Below are 18568 nucleotides of genomic sequence, written 5' to 3'. Positions count from 1 at the left end.
TACCCTCATGGCCTGTTTTCAGCCAAGTAGTAGAGAGGCATCCTGGGGGGTGATAGCACTAGTGAGCTATACTCACCACGGAAAAGTCAGCAATTCAAAATCAAAACAACAACATTTACCAGAGGACAAAACAGAGAAGGCTGGGAAGGAGAGTGGAATGGAAATAGAAGCACAGGGAGGAAGTTGGATAATTGGTGCATGGAAGGGATTGCAGTCATTGAGTTGAAACAAAGTGTATGATTTGCTGAATGTAAAGCTGATGATCTTGTCTGTGAACCTCCACTCAATTCACAATAAAAAGTCAAAAGAAAAAAAAAAAAAAAGAGAGAGAGAGAGAGGTAGATTCTCGTATCTGCATCTGCATTACGTTTGTCACAATACCACACTCACTTAGTCTCTGGAAAACTCCACTGTACAATCACAACTGAGCTAAGAATAAACGTCTGAGTGCTATTATGAAAAGAGTTCGGACCTCACGGGCCCCCTAAAAGTACCTCAGAAATCCTCAAATACACTTTGAGAATCATTGAACTGAAAAAATACTCAGAAATGTTTACTGATGTCTTACACAAAGATAGTTCATCATTTCCTTACATCAAGCCTTAAATTCCACTGTTTTTTCCCCTCCACTCTCTCAATCAGGGGCTCCCAGGCAGCGTGGGTCTCATTGTAATAGTGCATCTGGAAAGACACAGGAATATAATGAGAATATTTCAAATTGGCTACAAGGTATTTCTATAACCAGTAGGACAAAACCAGAAATAATGACATAACTGCAAACAATCAGCTATGCTAATAGCCATTTAAAAATCCCACCTATAGACACAGAGACTATATTCAAAAAGAGTGCTTATTTTCTTTTACTCTCTTACTTTATGGCTATAAACAAATTACTGTCAAGAGAATCTTTAAAAATAATTACTAAATAAATAATACGATTCATCAATACACTGAAGATGGCAGCTTATTCATACACATATTCTTGCTCTGGTTCATGGACAAACAAACAAACAAACAAACGCAGCTCATTATCTTAATTCTAGAATAGCACTTCTGAGACGTTGGCTCTGAAGGCACTAGAAGACATGGCCATACCTCTAGTGTCATGTCAGCGGTAGCAGCCATTAGGGAAGTCCAATTTCTAATAATTCCCGAAAACCGGGACTCTGCCAACAATAAAGGTACAGTTCGATGTCCCAGGCCACATTCTAAGGTAACTTGAACTGATTCCACAACAATAACACAGTTTTCCTCTACCAAGGAAGCTTCTATGTCTTTGAAATTTTCAGTTAATTCTGTTGCCGTGTCAACACCAAGAAACCAGGAGTTATAATCATTAATAGATTTGACACCCCAAAGGTTTTCCATCTCCTTAGCTGTATCTTTAGATTCATCTTCTTTTGTCTTTGGAGACATGGCAGCCATGATTGTCATCACAGTATTAAGAATTATGGGTGAAATCTTAAAAATAGAAAGTAGAGAAAATTTAGGAATAAATTTAGATAAGAAAGATTAGTATGTCCTATAAAAGTTAAAAAGTAACTGTACAATAGGCTAATTTAAATTGAACATTTAAATATATCAAATTCATGATAAAGAAAAGCAAAGAAGCACACAAATTCATGTGCCAACTAACTTGAGAAAACTGATTCTGCCCAGGTTACTCAGGAATTAAGTGGCTAATATTTTATGTCACTAGCCAATACCCACAATTAAAATGATTAATTCTGGTCAAAATAGTGTTACTAGAAATGTGACTGAATATTTCTCAACTCACTACATTAACTGAACCAAGGGTATGTGATCCTCACCAAGATGTACAAGGACGGCTCTCATTTTCCTAATTTAAAAATAAATTCACTTTATTAAGGTCTCAAGAAGACACACTAATAAAATTTCAGTTGGGAAAACTGATGACCACCATGGGTCTCTCTTCACTCACTTCAAGATCTGCAAATTCTACCTCTCAGTGCACCTCTGAAATCTACTCACCTGCCCTATGCCTACCGCTGTACTTTTGTTCCACAGTGATGATATTTTTATGTCCAATGAGCATAGCCTCCACAATGTCATCAGCATGATTTTTTTAAAACCCAAATCTGGGCAAGGCATGCCTATGCTTAAAATCTCAACAACTTCTTATAACTTCCAGGGGTAAAAACAATTCCAATTCTTTATTTGAGTGCACAAAGTTTTCTGTGGCCTGATAGCTTCTGAGCTAGTCAGGTTTCCCCTCAAATTAAGAAATCCTGAATAAGTTATAGATTCCTTTATTGTTCACTTTTCATAAACTCTATTTAATTAATAGGCCATGATTATATCAACAAAAGAAAGCTCTAGCAGGCACAGCTTCCTAAATTTACTTGTCAATGGAATCTTTTATTTCTTTGCTTTTTTAATATCACCTATAATTACTGTCCCCTGGCTGCAATTACACCATAACCGTCTCTCCCGCCATATAGAACTACTCCTATCAATCCTTCAAGAGCGTTTTCCTACCTCTGTCCTTGTGCATACTGTTGGTTCTGTCTGGATAGCTCTCCACTCCCTTCAACTAATGATCAGACTTTGAAACATCAGATAATTACAAATGTAGAATATTGCTAAAAAAACAAGAATTCATTTTTACCCAAAGAATATAATAAGCACCAACCTTAATGATACATTCTTTAACTTTCATATTGATATTTTGTTTCCCTGAAGCCCAGGTACATTTTTCCATAAATAAAGAACAGGGTTGCAAGACCTAGAAACAAATTAAAAAAAAATTCACATTTCCTTAGTACATCTATTATATATGAAACACACAATTATAAGAATCATGTTTTATTTAACTGGAGGTTTTTAACTAAAAGCAAAATGGCAAATTAAATGAGCTGAGGTTCTCTTCGAGGACTCTTCTGAACTGTGGCAAATCTGTGAAGATTTTAAAGGACTTTATGCAGTTCTGATCAATTCCTTTAGGCCAAATCTTTAAGCAATGGTATAAAATTTAAGTATGCGCAGTCTAAAATGTTATCACTTTAAAAAAATTACGTCCTCTATAAAATATATTTTAAGAAATCTCCCCAAATTGAGTTAAAGACTGTGGTGGTTGTGGTAGTGTTGCCAAGTCAGTTTTGACTCACAGTGACCCTGTACAGAGTTTCAGAGGTGGGCTGGAATTTCCATCCTGTGGTCAGCAGTCCAGTGCTTATCCTATAATGCCAAACTAAAATCTGTGATAAACTACATAACTGAACAGTTTCCAGAAAGGTCTTTATTAGAATAAATTTTCAAATCTTCAAACGCAATGATTTATTAAAACTATGAAGCCTACATATCATGAAAAAAGTACATAAAATACCCTTGCACTTGAAACTAATGGGGATTAGTACAGTAAACTTTTCGTCTAACAAATTTAGAATCAGATTATAATTAATAAGCTTGCTTTTTTAAATGTTTTATGGTGAATTATGTGACAGTTTACATGGGAGAACATTAGCTTTACATTATCCTATCCAGTATTGTTTCATTGCCATGGTTACAATCCCTTCCATGCATCATCAAACAATCAAAGGGTATACCGTACAAGCCTGCCCCCCAGGTCATCAGCACACAGCCCCTCTCCCTCTCTGGGTCTCCATCTCTCCACGTCATCATCTTTGCCTCCATCTCTGGCGTCACTGCTTCTCTGGGTAGGGTCCCGCTCTCCGCTCTTCTCCCTTGATGGTCCCAGGGACCTCCGCTCTTAGACTGGAAAGCTAATCACTCCCCTCCTTGCTATAAAACATCTACCTTTACATTTCCGACCCTCACAATCAGTCCTGATAACAATTATTCACTGTTGTATCACAAGAGACCTACCCGCATTTCCTTTCATCAGCCCCGCCTAGACAGATTGGATACTACTCAGTGGGGAGTCTACCTTCCTCAGTGCCCTCTGGATCTAGATTCTCTCTTGAAAGCTTGTAAGCCAGTCACTTCTTGCCTTTGTAAGCCCCCCCACTTTGGGTAGCCAATGTCCAAGTTTCCCATCCCTGTCTACCCTGTGTATGAAGGGGGTGGGAATGATCCTTGCTGTAAAGGTTTGTTCCCTCTTTTGAGCAACTGCATCCATAGATGTAGGTCAAGTTCATCAAATTGTATCAGATTATTCTTTTTTTCCTCTTCTTTCTTCTTCTAGTTGAGCTCTGATCATCCAGTCATTGAAGCCAGGTCAAGTGAGTATTATCTGCAAGTGTGGGTGTTCTTGTGCATATGCCCTCTCTTCTTATCAGCTGGATATTTCACTCTCCACTCTAGTCCTCTGTGGCTATGTCACTGACTCTGGGCCCAAGAGTGCCAAGGTCTTGCCACACAGCTGACCAACCAGGTCTCCATTGGGTTCACAGGAGTCTATTGAACGTTGTAGGGCTTAGCTCGCAGCTTCACTGCTGTTTTTCCTTCACTTCCCCTTATCGGTGACGAACATGGTCACCAATCGGAGGGTGTATTCCCATTGAATTAATAGTTTTTGATTGATATCTGTGACATAAGGTGATCCTACCAAAGAACATTTTATGATAAAATAGAGGTAAGCCAAGTACTGCATTTCGTTTTGTAAACTTTGCCCACAAATATATTTAATCTATATAATGACCCTTTTAGCATAAAATAACCAACCTACTGCGGGCCACAAGGCCTGAGGTTTAAGCCCACCAGCCAATCAACAGGAGAAAGATGAGACTTTCTGTTTCTGCTAAGATTTACAGCCTCGGAAACCCTATACAGGGTCTCTATGAGTCAGAACCAACTCTACAGCACTTAACAATAACTCATTAACCAGGTTGTTTAAGTGCCTTTGAGTCGGTTCCGACCCATAGCGACCCTGTACAGAGTTTCCGAGGGTGTAAATCCTTACGGGAGTAGAAAGCCTCATCTTTCTCCCGCGGAGTGGCTGGTAGTTTCGAACCGCTGTATGGTAGTTGTGCTAATTAACTTGGAAAAACTGCATTATCTTTTAAATCAGTTTTCCATGAACTTTCTGAAACCCCCTTGTAAGCTTAAAGGTTTTAATACTCATTCCTTCAATAATCCATTGGGTATACTATAATGAACAAATGAAAACAGCTAAAAAAGAATGTTGATTTACACTCAAATTCAAATATTATTCAAGAGATAACATTAGAATCTATTCAAGGGAAAATGCTAGAATGAAAGGAAACCAGCTCTATCAGTAACAGCCACAGCCAAGTCACTTAAGCTCTTTGGAGCTCAATATTCTAATATGTAAAATCCCAAATTTGTAGGAAATAATCTCTAAGTCCTGCAGCACTCTCATATTCCAGGATTATACAAATCAACCATTTCTGCCATTCTTTATTCCAAGATTAGGATATAAATTAATTCTTACTGTTGTAATATTCTTTCCCCTCTTTTCTCTGAGGAAAGGGCAAGCCAGTACTTTCAGCTCTTTCACAGAGGCTCCCATCATCTGCTCAAGTTTGGAGGTTGACAGGGAGAGGTTACACTGGAAAGAGGCCGTCAGAGCCGGAGCGTCAGCCTCTGTCAGATTGGCAACAAACACCACTTCCGGGTCTATGATCATGGCCTTTAAAGTCATGTTTGGTCTCACAGAATCGTCTGAAGAAATAAAAACAGGAACCAAAGAAGTTTGAAAGGAAATCTTGTCACTTGATTTCATGCTATTTCCAAGGGCTCTACATTGCTGCTAGTTTTGCACTATACTGCACATGATGAAAGTATTAATATTGATAACTTATTATTTAATACTAAAGATTAAATGTGATTAATAAATGTCAACTGTGTGGAAAAGTGGAATCCACAAAATCGTTCTCACTTTGACCTAGCAGGCATAAACTTGTTTTAAAGGTTTTTTTTTTGTAAGAATTAAGGTGTGTGTATACATACACACGAGTGTGCATTATATTACGGTGAAGGAGCAAGGAAGGGAAATCTGGGGAGGGGAATATCAAGAAGAGGAGAGGAGATCCTGACAAAGTAGACAGACGATTATTCATTTTGAGTTCACCAAAAACTATACAATCTGTAGTAAAAACATAAAAAAATGTATATATGAATAGAGACACATGATTATAATTTAAGAAACATTAAAGATAAATAAAAATATGGAACTCAGACCATTCCAGTGAATAATAGTTTTCCAATCTTGTTAGGTTAAACGGGAGAAAAACGCCTGATTTTTAGACTATTATAATTGAACACAGTAAATGAGTAACAATGGGATATAAGGATTGCAGAGCTGGGAAGTGGTGTCAGTTATACCGAAACCAGCCATTCACAAACTGTGTCTCAAAGAGTTTAAGGATCCCAAGTCCTGGTGTGATGCTGTAGTTTAGGCACTGGACTGGTAACCACAAGGTAGGCAGTTCAAACCCACTGACAGCTTCTCGGAAACCCTCTGCGGGCTCATCATGAGTCAGAACCAACACAACGGCACTTAACAGCAGCAATCTATTCAAACCAGGTCAGTGGTTTGCAGACTGTTTTACGGAAAATTTTAGTCAAAGAAAATATTTTGAAGAATTCCAACATAGTGAAGGATAACTGAACAGAAAAAATGCAGAACGTGGCAGGGTCTAGCATCAAGCCCTTCGTTGTTGTCGTTCAGTGCCATCAAATCAGTTGGGACTCATAGCGACCCTGCATAGGGTTTCTGAGGAGCAGCTGGTGGGTTTGAAATGCCGACCTTGTGTTTACCATTCCAGTGATTTATCCTAGAGAGCCACACCAGGACTCCCTTTAACAGATTGTTGTTGTTGCTAAGGCTGTTGAGTCGTTTCCAACCCATAGTGATTCTGTATTGGGTTTCCAAGGAGCAGCTGGTGAGCTTGAACCACTGACCTTGTGGTTCAAACTGACTTTGCAGTCCAGTGCATGAACCCATAGCACCATAACAGATTAACCTCTTTATTTCTGGATGAAATAAATGTTAATGGCAGAGTTTAAACCAAACCAAAGGTTTTCTAGTCCCTGATCCAATGTAATAATACTGTACTTTTATCTGATAAATGTATGTTTAGAAAAACTTTTCTACAGAATGTTTAAATTTTAAAGACTAATTTTATTTTCTTAAACTCTCTATTTCCCTTTTCAAAATGTTTTATTTTGTTAATATACACAAGTTATTATCTAAGACAAATGAAATCTATTAACCTTTTTCTGACTTGCTTCTCGCTGTACCCGTCTGTCTTAGTGAAATCTGTGTTTCTTTTGCGCTATGTTCTGGACTCTGAGGCATAGCTTTGATGAAAAACTCTGCCACAGTCATCAGGAATTCCACACTGGCACACACATACAGCTTGTCAAGAACAGCATCGATGTGACTTCCAGTTTTGTCTTGTTTGTAGCTTATATCAATCATAGAGCTGTTGTTATCCTGATCAGCCTTCTTGTCAATCATTCTGAAAAAAATACATATAGTCCATCCTTTAAATTCCTGCTAGAATAATTAAAAAGATGACAAATTTACTACACACCTTAATCATCTTTCTTTTACCTTTCAGTTTCTAATCTCAAAAGAAAAGAGGTCAGTAGAAACTAGAATCTCATTACCCAATTAGCAACCAAGATGTCGTCTCCTAATTTCTACAATTTAAGATTCCTGTTACTTAGCCAAGTACAGAATAATTGTAATGCCATACTAGAAAAGTAAACCATGACAACAGAAATAAATTTTGGCAATTAACAAAAACATATTAATGTGGTTCCACAAAATTTAGAAAACAGCCCCTTTGTATGATTTTAAGGAATAAAATCTCCCTAATGGAATTTATCTCCAAAAAGTATCCTATGCAATTTGAAGCCCAAGTAGTTAATGCAACCCAACTCAGCAGCTGTTTATCAAGAGTGTGCAGCGACAGTTCCCACACACCAGCACGTCAGTTGGAAAGGAGGTTACTACATATACACTGGTTTTTATTACTCTTGTCTTGAGAACTATCCCAGACATAAAATTTGCAAACTAGCTAAGTTAGTTGCATGATAGCATTCTCCTTCTTACCCATCACTCAGAAAAGCAGAGAAGTCAAGTTTACTGCCAATTCCACTCCCAAAATCAAAGGCCTCAGAAATACACTGTGTGTGATGAGAAGAGTCCAAGTTTAAGTGTTGTTGTTGTTGTTGTGTGCTGTGGAGTCGATTCCGACTCATAGTGACCCTAATACAGGGTTTCCGAGGCTGTAAATCTTTACGGGAGCAGAAATCTCTCTCCCATAGAACAGCTGGTAGTTTCGAACTGCTGACCCTGAAGTTAGCAGCCCGATTCATAACCACTATGCTACCAGAGCTCCTTCCAAGTTTAAGTAGCAACATGTATTTTCTCCAAAAGACATAAAAATCAGAATAGTATATATCACATTATTTGAAATAGAAATAAAAACATATTACTAAAGCTATGCATTTTCTACTTTATACTAGAGGCTGATATAAGTTAATCGTTCAAATATGAGCTTATAATATACACGCTAGAGATCCCATTTCTACTAAAACTCCAAAAGAATTTTTCCATACCTTATTTGTTTCAAAGTTGTCATTGTTGTTATTAAGAACCATGGAATTGTGTTTGACTTATAGCAAACTTGTATAGGGTTTCCGAGGTGCAGCTGCTGAATTTGAACCAACAACCCTGTGGTTCAAACCAACTTTGCAGTCAAGCGCTTATCCTATAGCACCACACCAAGACTCCATTACAAACAGGAAAAAGGAAAGATTCAAATTTTTTTTAAATCGCCCTACTAGGTGTAATTATGATTTAACTATTAAACCTCTTTTTCTCTTTTTTTACTTCCTATTTATAAGGCAGTACTCTATTTTATGGGAGCGTGGTAGCTCTAAAGGTTAAGCACTAGAATGGGAACCACAAGGTCAGCAGTTCAAGCCCATCAGCTGTTCCATGGGAGAAAGATGAGGCTTTCTGTTCCCGCAAAGTTTCACAGCTTCAGAAACCCAGTAGAGTCACTATGAGTGGAAAATGACTGAGAGGTATTTAACAACAATAAAATAACAACTCTCTTTTGTTATTAAACTTTCAATGAATTTACATTCCATTCTTGATGCAGTTCAAATCAGGAAGTAAGGCCAGAAGAGAGACAATTTCTGCTGATAATTCCAAGTTTTAGCAACATGTGGTACAATACCAAATGCAAATTCAGTATCAACCTTAAATTATGAACAGCAAATTCAGAGATAACAAACCTTGATGTTGCTCTCTTAATGCCTTCTCTGAGGTCATCAAGAGTGCACGTCTTAAGTTTCATGCTGACAGTCATAGAGCCATCTTTAAACATCTTTCCTGCTGAGGCCATAAGATGTAGTCTGAGCTCACCAAGTCGTAAACTGTCATTATGAAATGAAAGCTTGGTTTCCTGTTGAATATTTTTCCAGAAAAAGAATCAATCATTTTCAAACACTACATAATTTCTTTAAACGTAGCTCTTAATTCAAAGATTAAAGGCAAGTTGATCTGACAAAATTTTTAAGTACAGGTGTTAACACAAATAAATGGATCAGAGAAGTAATACCCACGTTCATGTGTATATGTATGTACATAAAAATAAATAAGTGTGTTCTGATATTTGACAATAACATATATAAAATTGATCTGATTTATCATTTAATGCAAATAAAAATAATCAGGAAACACTTTTTTCAGTTAATCAAGTTAATAAATATTTAAAGAGCACTTCTGTACAAAACAATGTGCTAGGAAATGTGGAGTTGATAAGAAAGTTTAAGCAAGCCATGGCAGGCCATCTCAGTGAGCTTATACCCAAATTGAGAAGACAACATAGGAATAGATCAAAATGAACATTACAAAGAACATAGCTCATTTATTTATTCATTTTTGCATCTTTCCACATTCCAGAAAGGATCTTAAATGGCTAGTTGAAGTACAACTAAATAGTAGAAGCTCATAATGGTTAAAGAGATCATTGAAGACGGGGAAAATTTTAGGGCTTCAAACCAGTTCTGCCTAGTGAAGTCATGGCCAATGAAATGAAACCAAAATGGACCCGAATTTGTAAAATGTGGGTTTATCAAAATAACTGGAATGGGAAAAATTATGGGTTGACATCCTGCTAGAAATGTAATCTTCCTTTTAGAAAACAAGGTAAGTGCATATGTTGCATAGCAACCAAATCTCCTAAATGACTAAATCAAAACATCAATGCCCTGATCAAAGACAGCAGCCAAATGTACTGCTTTGAATGTATGACTCACTCCATAGTCAGTCGCCCACACCAGGCTCCTGAAAGGGTTCACTGTGCCTCTTCCCACCTCAATCCCAGGGCTTTGATGTCTAGTTCTTCCCATTTGAGTTACCGTCCCAGTACACCAACATTTTACAGATTCAGGTCTGTTCCGATTTCAATGCCTTGAGCATAGCTTAACCAGTTCAAACCAGTTCCAAGTCCTAGAAAAATCCATGAAGAAGATGAGGACTTAATTGAGCATTGGAGACTGAATGGAATACAGTTAGACAAAGAGGGGACAGAAGACATTCAAGATGGGAGAAAATAAGAGCAAACCATTTGAGTGTACTGAGTGAGATAAAGGCAGAAATATTAAAAAATATTCTTTAATTACATTAAAGAATAGAGGCTAAAAAGAAATAGCTCTAATTAAGGTTGTATTGAGCAAGCAGTCCAAGAGGCTGGATTATATGAAAATGACATCAGGATTACATGAAGCCTCATTAACAGCCTATGATATGCAGATGACACAACCTTGCTTGCTAAAAGAAGACTTGGAGAATTTACTGTTGAAGACCAAAGACAACAACCTTCTTCAGTATGGCTTACATCTCAACATAAAGAAAACAAAAATCCTCACAACTGGAACAATAAGCAGCATCATGATTAAAAGGAGAAAAGACTGAAGTTCTCCAGGATTCAATTTACTTGGATCCACAATCAACACTCATGTAAGCAGCAGTCAGTAAATCATATGACTTATTGCACTGGGAAAATCTGTTACAAAAGACTTGTGGAAAGTGTTAAAAAACAAACAAAGATTTCACTCTAAGGACTCCTGTAGCTAACCTAAGCCATAGTTTTTAATCATCTCATAAACTGGACAATGAATAAGAAGACCAAAGAAGAACTGCTGTCTTTGAACTATGGTGATGGTGACGAATACTAAATAAACCACTGCCAGAAGAACAAACGAACGTGTTTTAAGAAGTTCAGTCAGAATGCTCCTTAGAAGTGAGGATGGCTAGACTTCATCTCACATACTTCAGACATGTTATCAGGCGGGATAAATCCAGTCCCTGAAGAAGGACATTCTGTTTGGTAAAGTAGAGTGTCAGCAAAAAAGAGAAAGACACTCAAGGAAATGGAGAGACACAGCAGCTACAAAACCAGGCACACATAGTGAGGACCACCGTGAAGATGGCACAGGATCTGCCAGTGTTTCCTGCTGTTACACATAGAACTCCCATGAGTCAAAGCAGCTTCTACAGCACCCAGCAAAAATTCTTGTAAAAACAATCGATGTCTCAAACCCTAAAGGAAAAATTTTAACTTTTGTTAAAAAAAGGACCTCAATCTTTATTTCATCATAACACGTAGCTCCAGAGTCTCTAGGAATGCCCAGGTTTTGAAAAACAAAACAAAACTAACCAACCAATCAACAAAGAAAATCTGCAGGGACGTGAAGAACAAGTCATAGGTGCTCATTAGAGAGCAAAGCATTGAGAAAAGAGGTGCTGGTGATGTGCAAGTCCTGGCACAATCCGTAATTATAACCGTACCTCCACTCACCCAGGACAGTGAGCAAGAAGGCTTACTGGGAGGGAACAAGCACTAGTCAGCCTCCACACTGAGCAGTATCAAATAGTTTAAAGCTTACAGGATGACTTAGGAGCTGATGACGATGCAATCAACAAATATTTAATGGAAGATACAATCTACATAAGGAGCTTTAGTAGTGTCTTGGTCGCGAACCGAGCTGCGAACCACAAGGTCAGCAGTTCGAAACTACCAGCTGCTCTGCAGGAGAAAGATGAGGCTTTCTGCTCCTGTAAAGATTTACAGCCTCGGAAACCCTGTTCAGGGTCACTATGGGTCAGAAGGGACTCAACGGCACTTAACAACAACAACTATCTACATAAAAAAAATTCCAAAATACCATTGAGAAGTTGTCTATTTCAAATAAGTATGGCTCTAGATTTTGGTATTTCAATTCTTCAGTCCATCTCTTATTAAATACAACACTTAGTCAATAAAAACAAAACGAATGCTTATTTATCATGGATAGTCATGAATTTTAAAATAAACCTCTAAAGGCCCAATGTCTTAATATAATTATATATGCATATGAGGGGGCTTCAGAAAGTTCATGTCAAATGGAATTTTTTTAAATAACTTTTTGAAGCACCTTCACATACATCTATGTAATAAAATTATGCATATAATTAATAAGGCAAACACAAAATTCTTCTACCCTAGAGATGGATCTCCATGTGTTCTGGTGATGTAACTTGGAAGAAGTAAAACCCAGAGTGCTTTCCCTTAGACTATAAGATCAGAAACACTAATAAAAAGAAGATTCATAACAGGACTAATGCATATACTATATAAACCAAATACAATTTTCTGTACACATATTTTCTAAATAGTCCTAATTTTATATACTGTCATGTACCACATAACATTCATTTTGGTATATGTGTCCCTGGTCTGAACCACGTAAAGCCTGTTATATTAAAACTTCAAGGTACATACAATGGTTTATAATAACAAACAAGAGCCACTTTGATATGTGTATCAAGTACTATTATAATTATTATTACTACAGTATTGTTACATGTTAAAGATGTTTTGGTGCATCTGGAAGTATTTAATGATTTTAATGCATAGAAGGTATACCATATATTAAGACAAACATTTCACTAACTGATATTAGATATGAACTGTGCCTGTTTTAATTTACACATAAATTCAACTTAAAGACAGACTTAGGAATGGAACTTATCAATAATCCAGGAGTCCTGGTGCGGCGCTGTGGGTTAATGTGCTGAATGGACTGCATGCTCGATTTGAACCCCAAGGTCAGCTGTTCAAGCTCACCAGCTGCTCCTCAGAAACAACTATACAGGGTCGTTATAGGTTGGAATCGGCTTGACGGCATTTAACAACAACCTGTATATTATATGCTACTGGGCACAATCTCCAAATCACAGTCATGCACTGCTGAATGTCCTATTTCACAGAATGTCTCATGGACATTCAGCAGTGCATGACTGCACATATATTATTTTTTTAACAAATAGACCCATCAAAAAATGACAATTCCTAAAACTGAATTTCTAACCACACAAATGTACTACATACCTGGCTGATGTCATTATTATAAAGGATAATGGAAAGGGATTCAAAGTGAAAGTCAAATTGGAGCGTGGTACTGTGGTCCACAGGAGTCTCTGAGTCTGTCACATCTTCTTGTTCTAATGGTTCAAACATGAAAGTGAAAATTAATAAGCTTTTAAATAGGCATACGATTTTATACACATCTAAAAAGTTGAGGTTAATTTCTTACTCTAAGCTAACCCATACTTTCTGGGATTCCTTAAATCCTATTATGGAGACAACAGATAAAAACAGCAATGATCTGTTCCACATATATTCAGTACAGGGGAAAGTGGCAGACATGGACAATATGAAAAGAAAAAAGAGAAGGTCTTATAAAGATGATCAAGACACTTTAAAACAAAACAAAACATTCCTAAGCAGACTATATCAGAGTTTATTATTCCCAAAGCATTTTAACAGAACTGGTGGTACAGCACCCTCAAGAGACTGTAAGGTTGGAGTCACAGAAAAGTGCAACAGGCTGTCCTGGGACAGCGAGATAGGAATGGATCCTCCACTAGCCTAGTGCCCTTCTAGCTTATATCACCTGTATCATTCAACTGTTACCTTTATAAGAAGAACAGAATCTAACTGGGTAACAAAGTCAACCAGAGCTCAAATATACATTGAAGCTTTGGAATTTAGGATGAAAGAGACTTCAGGAAGTCTTTTTCCTCATCTTTAGGCAGAAACTTCATAACCTCCTTTGGAGACTGGCTCTATTCTTCCGTCATTCTATAGGAAAGTCTTGTCCTATAGGGTCTCTATGAGTCAGCATCACCTCAACGGCAGTGGGCTAGGGAATTCTTAGTGGACAAAGTTAGTGGGAAAGAAAAACACTGCATGGCTTTAACTATACCAATGTTCCCACAAGTTGGAAAACCTTGTTTGTTTGTTTTTATCTTTTCCACTTTTCCTAAAGATAATTTCTATTCCAATCTTCATCATCTTCACAGCTCTCACATGAATTTAGAAGTTTTCCCAACTGCAGCATTAACCATATAGCAAGAACTACAGACAAGCAGCTGACTGAGCTAAACATAATGAGATCATTAATCACATCAAGCCTGCCTGCTAGAACAGACTCTTCACTCACTGTTCCCATCTAAGCACAGTAACAGCCTGCTTATCAAGCATGTGCCTATATGGCAGCACGGACTCAGCCTCGGGAGAACATGCTGGCCTCACCAACATCATGCGGCACTCACAACTAGCCACCTGACCCAAAACCTTATTTTCCATATCATTCATCTGTCCATGTGATTTAAACACACACCAGGCCTCATTGTAGGAGTCATGTTGGCCATATAACATCAATGGCTTTAAAGAATGAATAAAGAGCTAAATTATATTCCATCTGTTTCCGAAAGAAGAAAACGTATTACTTTAGAAAAAAAAAATTATAATTTTAGACTGTCTGAATTTAATTTAAAGCTGGTTCAGTGCTTTTAAAACACTCTATTTTAATAATCTGGAAAATTCCCTGACATACCTAATGACATCATTCTTTAATGTAGCCAGGTAAGTGAAGCTGTTGCTCTACAAATGTACCTTTCTTTCTCAAGATTCAGTTGTCTAAGTAGAATACCAAGGTCCTATTCTCTCTTAATTATTTTGGGACCTTATGGGGTCCTGGTGTGGCGCCGTGGGTTAATGCGCCAGACTGCAAAGCTGTTTGAACTGCCAGGTCGGTGGTTCAAGCTTACCAGCTGCTCTTCAGAAACCCTATATAGGGTCACTATGGGTCGGAACCGACTCGACGGCACTTAACTACAACAACAACATCACATTGGGTGCTTTTGGACTATATCACTTGAAGTATATAACTTTGTTGCTTGGCGTGGCCAATTCAGCTTTTACAAGTAAAGGGCAAACAAGCATCCTGCAACAACAACTGGTGGCCCTTCCCACTGTACCAGGCAACAGGAAAACCTCCTTTACCTGAGGGCTTCAGCGGCAACCCAGCCCTAGGTCCAGAAGATTTTCCATAGTTAACAGCACAGTATCAACTCAGCTTATATCATATTATGCTGGACAACTACAGTAAATACGAATATTAATACTAATACACCTCTCCATAGTTGAAGGAAAACCATTCGTAAGTTGATACCTTTGAGGAGGTCAGATCCACTAGGAACACCTTTTCTTACTCTTAGCGCCTCCTGGGGAGATAGCGTAGGGCTTGGCTGTGAAGAAGCTTCTCCAAGATTTTCCAGCAAAATTTTCATTAAAACTGTTAAGTCATCTTCACTGAGAGCAACCTAGAAATCATCAACAATTTGTTAATATAAGGTGGTAAAAATACTGTGTCCCAATTTATGGTTCCTCAAATTAACTAATTATTATTCATCTAGTAAAAAGAGAAGTGGGACCACGAAGACCAGAGAAGTATTTTGTCTTGTATAGTATGAGACATGCCTTTGTGCCTAAGCATACTCTGCCTCCACTCAGCAAATTCCCTGCCTCTGGCACTTCATCATTCTCCTTCCCTGCCTGCTACTATCTCTCCCTCTTCTGAGACTTGTGCCTCTCTCTGTCTCCTATATCCATCCTGTCTTCCTCTCTCTCTCTTCACCCCATACCAGCTCCTTCCTCCACATCATTTGCTCCCCTATAACTCAATACATAAGCCAGTGGTTCTGTACAATGTGCACAGGAGTGCAAACCACAAGGTTGGCATTCCAAGTCCACCAGTCACTCCATGGGAGAAAAATGAGGCTTTCTGCTCCCACAACAATGTAAAGCCTCCGAAACCCTATACAGGGTTGTTATGTGTCAGAAACAACTCGATGGCACCTAACAACAAAAACAACTCAATACAAGAAGAGTCAAGAAGAGTGTTGTTCAGTGGCTGGTTCTCACCAAACAACTGGTGAAATATATTTCCCGGCTATGTAGCACTTGTTTCTCAATATATACACATCTAATTTACACAAAACATTTGTCGACCTATTAAGAGTTAATAAATGCATCCACTCAGAATTTTTAAAAACCAAAACACACACCAGTAAGATACCATCTTGTTCATCTTCTACCTTTAGAAAAGAGGAAAATGAAAACACAGAGGAGGAAAACAGCAGTCAAGCAGATCTGCTTCAGTTCCACCACCTTGAAATTGTGTTGCTGATCAATTTCTTAGTCTTCCTAACTCAAGTTTTCTAATCTTTAAATAAGATTTACCCTAAAATAATACCAACTTCCTCACAGATGTTTATAAATAACATGAAGCAACTAGAATAAAAGAAACTGCTACCGGCTGCTAAGCTCTATGAAATCTGTACTTCCTTTGAATGTTTTTACCCCTTGACCTTTGTACATGTAGTGGTCTAAAAGGCCTTTTCAAATACATACACACAAACTCACATAAGTACAGCATCTTCTCCTCTCAATGTCACAAACAAGATACAATTAAAAAAAAAAAATTCAAGATATAATTGAATATTCCAATTAAATTATGGCCAGGGAAATTGGTTTCCAAACTAAACGAAAATTGGGAAAATGGGGAGCTATTTTAACATTCCAACAATTTCTTGTTTGCCCCAAACTCTATAGTAACTCAAGAACATCTGTGGGCGTCCATTACTACTTGTGCTGCCAACCAAGACGCTGCCAACCAAGACGCTGCCTAAATAGCAGCTGACTTCACTACCTCCTTCCGTGTGTGTGTGTGTGTGTGTGTGTGTGTTGGGGGGTGGGTGGGGTGGGGGTAGGGGACAACCATATCATATACTTAAAAACTGACCTGCAGTGAGCCTGAAGGACAATCTGGAGGTGGTCCCACAGTTCTTTATGAACTGTCACACTGATCTACCCAAAACAACTTACTAATGCCGTGAACTTGATACTTGATACCATGTCTTAGTTGCCCTCGGACTCACCAGGAAAACTACAGCCTATGGCCACTGAGGAGTCCATGGAAATCCTACAGAGGTAACAGAGATCAGGCAGAAGAGGCTTACCCACTGTGCCTGTCTTCTTGGTTTACCAAGAGTCCTTTTGGTCACAGTAATAAATCCTATCTTCTTTTGATGTTAAGTTGTTGGTTATGGTTACGTGCCATGGAGTCAATTCCAACTAACAGTGACCCTGTATAGGGTTTCCGAGACTGTCAATCTTTACAGGAGCAGAAAGCCTCATTTTCTCCTGGGGAACCGCTGACACTGAGATTAGCAACCCAACTCATAACCACTATGCTACCAAAGCTCCTTAAATTGTTAGACTTGTTCATTTGTGTGTGTGTGTGTGTGTGTGTGGTGGTGGTGGGGTGGTGTTTCTTTTGAAGTATTTCAAACACAAAGGAAAGGCACAGAAGAAAGTGCTATAATCATTCCCTGTGTACCTACCACTTAGCTCGGGCAAATCTCAGCCAATTGCCCGATGTCCTTCAGATCTTTTATTCCCCTATCAGAGATGCAGCTGAAGTCCCAAGTTGGGTACCTCTAAAACCCAGTTTCCCTTTCTCCTTTCCTCCCTAGATAAAGGAACTATCCTAAATTAGAGAACTATGATTCTCACAAATGCTTTCTTACGTTTACCACCAACACACTTCCCATAAACAATATACAGAATTGTTTTACATGCTGAAAAATGTGAAATATAAAACTCTACAATCATTTTACTACGACTTTCCCTGATTTATAATGCTCACTGTACAGATAAACTATAATTTCATGCATATCGTCCAACTGGTGGACATTCAGGCTTTCCTTTTGCTTTTACCAAACCTATATAGGGAAAAGCCAACTCACACAATCTTTGAGAAAAAGGGGAAAGGGTCAAGTATGAGTCCTGGGATCTTATCTCTTAGCAGCAAAGAAGAAATTAAGAGAAGGACTCCATACTTGGGCATAGAGACTTGTCTATGAATTCCCTAAGTGGTCATAATTTAGCAACTAGTCCTAATATACTCTCTATTCATATACGTATAAATCTTTCACTCCCACAACAAACTTCAATTTTAATTTTTTCCTTATTAAAATTTTACTCCTTTAACCCTTCCAGTTTTATGTTAGAACCAACTCTGACATAATTATAGATATCAATAAGAGCTAAATATTACATTTTGTTTTTCACACATCTTATGTTTAGTTTTTCTGCTCACCCTATTTCTCATTATTAGGTTTCAACAGCTTCACATGCAAGGGGGCTTTAAAAAGTTTGCTTTAGAAAAAGTCCATTACCTTTTCATTCAGTTTTTCCACAAACTTTCT

General features: G+C 38.0%; 1 protein-coding gene across 4 annotated transcripts in view; it reads right to left on the bottom strand.

Annotated features, from left to right (window-relative positions):
• The window catches only part of VPS13C (vacuolar protein sorting 13 homolog C (S. cerevisiae)), a 249499-nt gene that overhangs the window by 90253 nt on the left and 140678 nt on the right, over positions 1-18568 (bottom strand). For all 4 annotated transcript variants that reach the window (XM_006831581.1, XM_006831578.1, XM_006831579.1 and 1 more), the window contains 8 exons: positions 15469-15619; positions 13341-13453; positions 9199-9368; positions 7159-7406; positions 5375-5604; positions 2654-2746; positions 1096-1461; positions 595-681 (listed from right to left, as the gene is read on the bottom strand). In XM_006831581.1, coding sequence (XP_006831644.1) covers positions 595-681; positions 1096-1461; positions 2654-2746; positions 5375-5604; positions 7159-7406; positions 9199-9368; positions 13341-13453; positions 15469-15619 — 1458 coding nt within the window. The remainder of the gene's footprint in view (positions 1-594; positions 682-1095; positions 1462-2653; positions 2747-5374; positions 5605-7158; positions 7407-9198; positions 9369-13340; positions 13454-15468; positions 15620-18568) is intronic.

This window comes from Chrysochloris asiatica, unplaced genomic scaffold (assembly GCF_000296735.1).
Source record: "Chrysochloris asiatica unplaced genomic scaffold, ChrAsi1.0 scaffold00004, whole genome shotgun sequence".
Classification (NCBI taxonomy): Eukaryota; Metazoa; Chordata; class Mammalia; order Afrosoricida; family Chrysochloridae; genus Chrysochloris; species Chrysochloris asiatica.
Note: the sequence above shows the minus strand (reverse complement) of the source record. Positions and strands in the feature narration are given on the sequence as shown.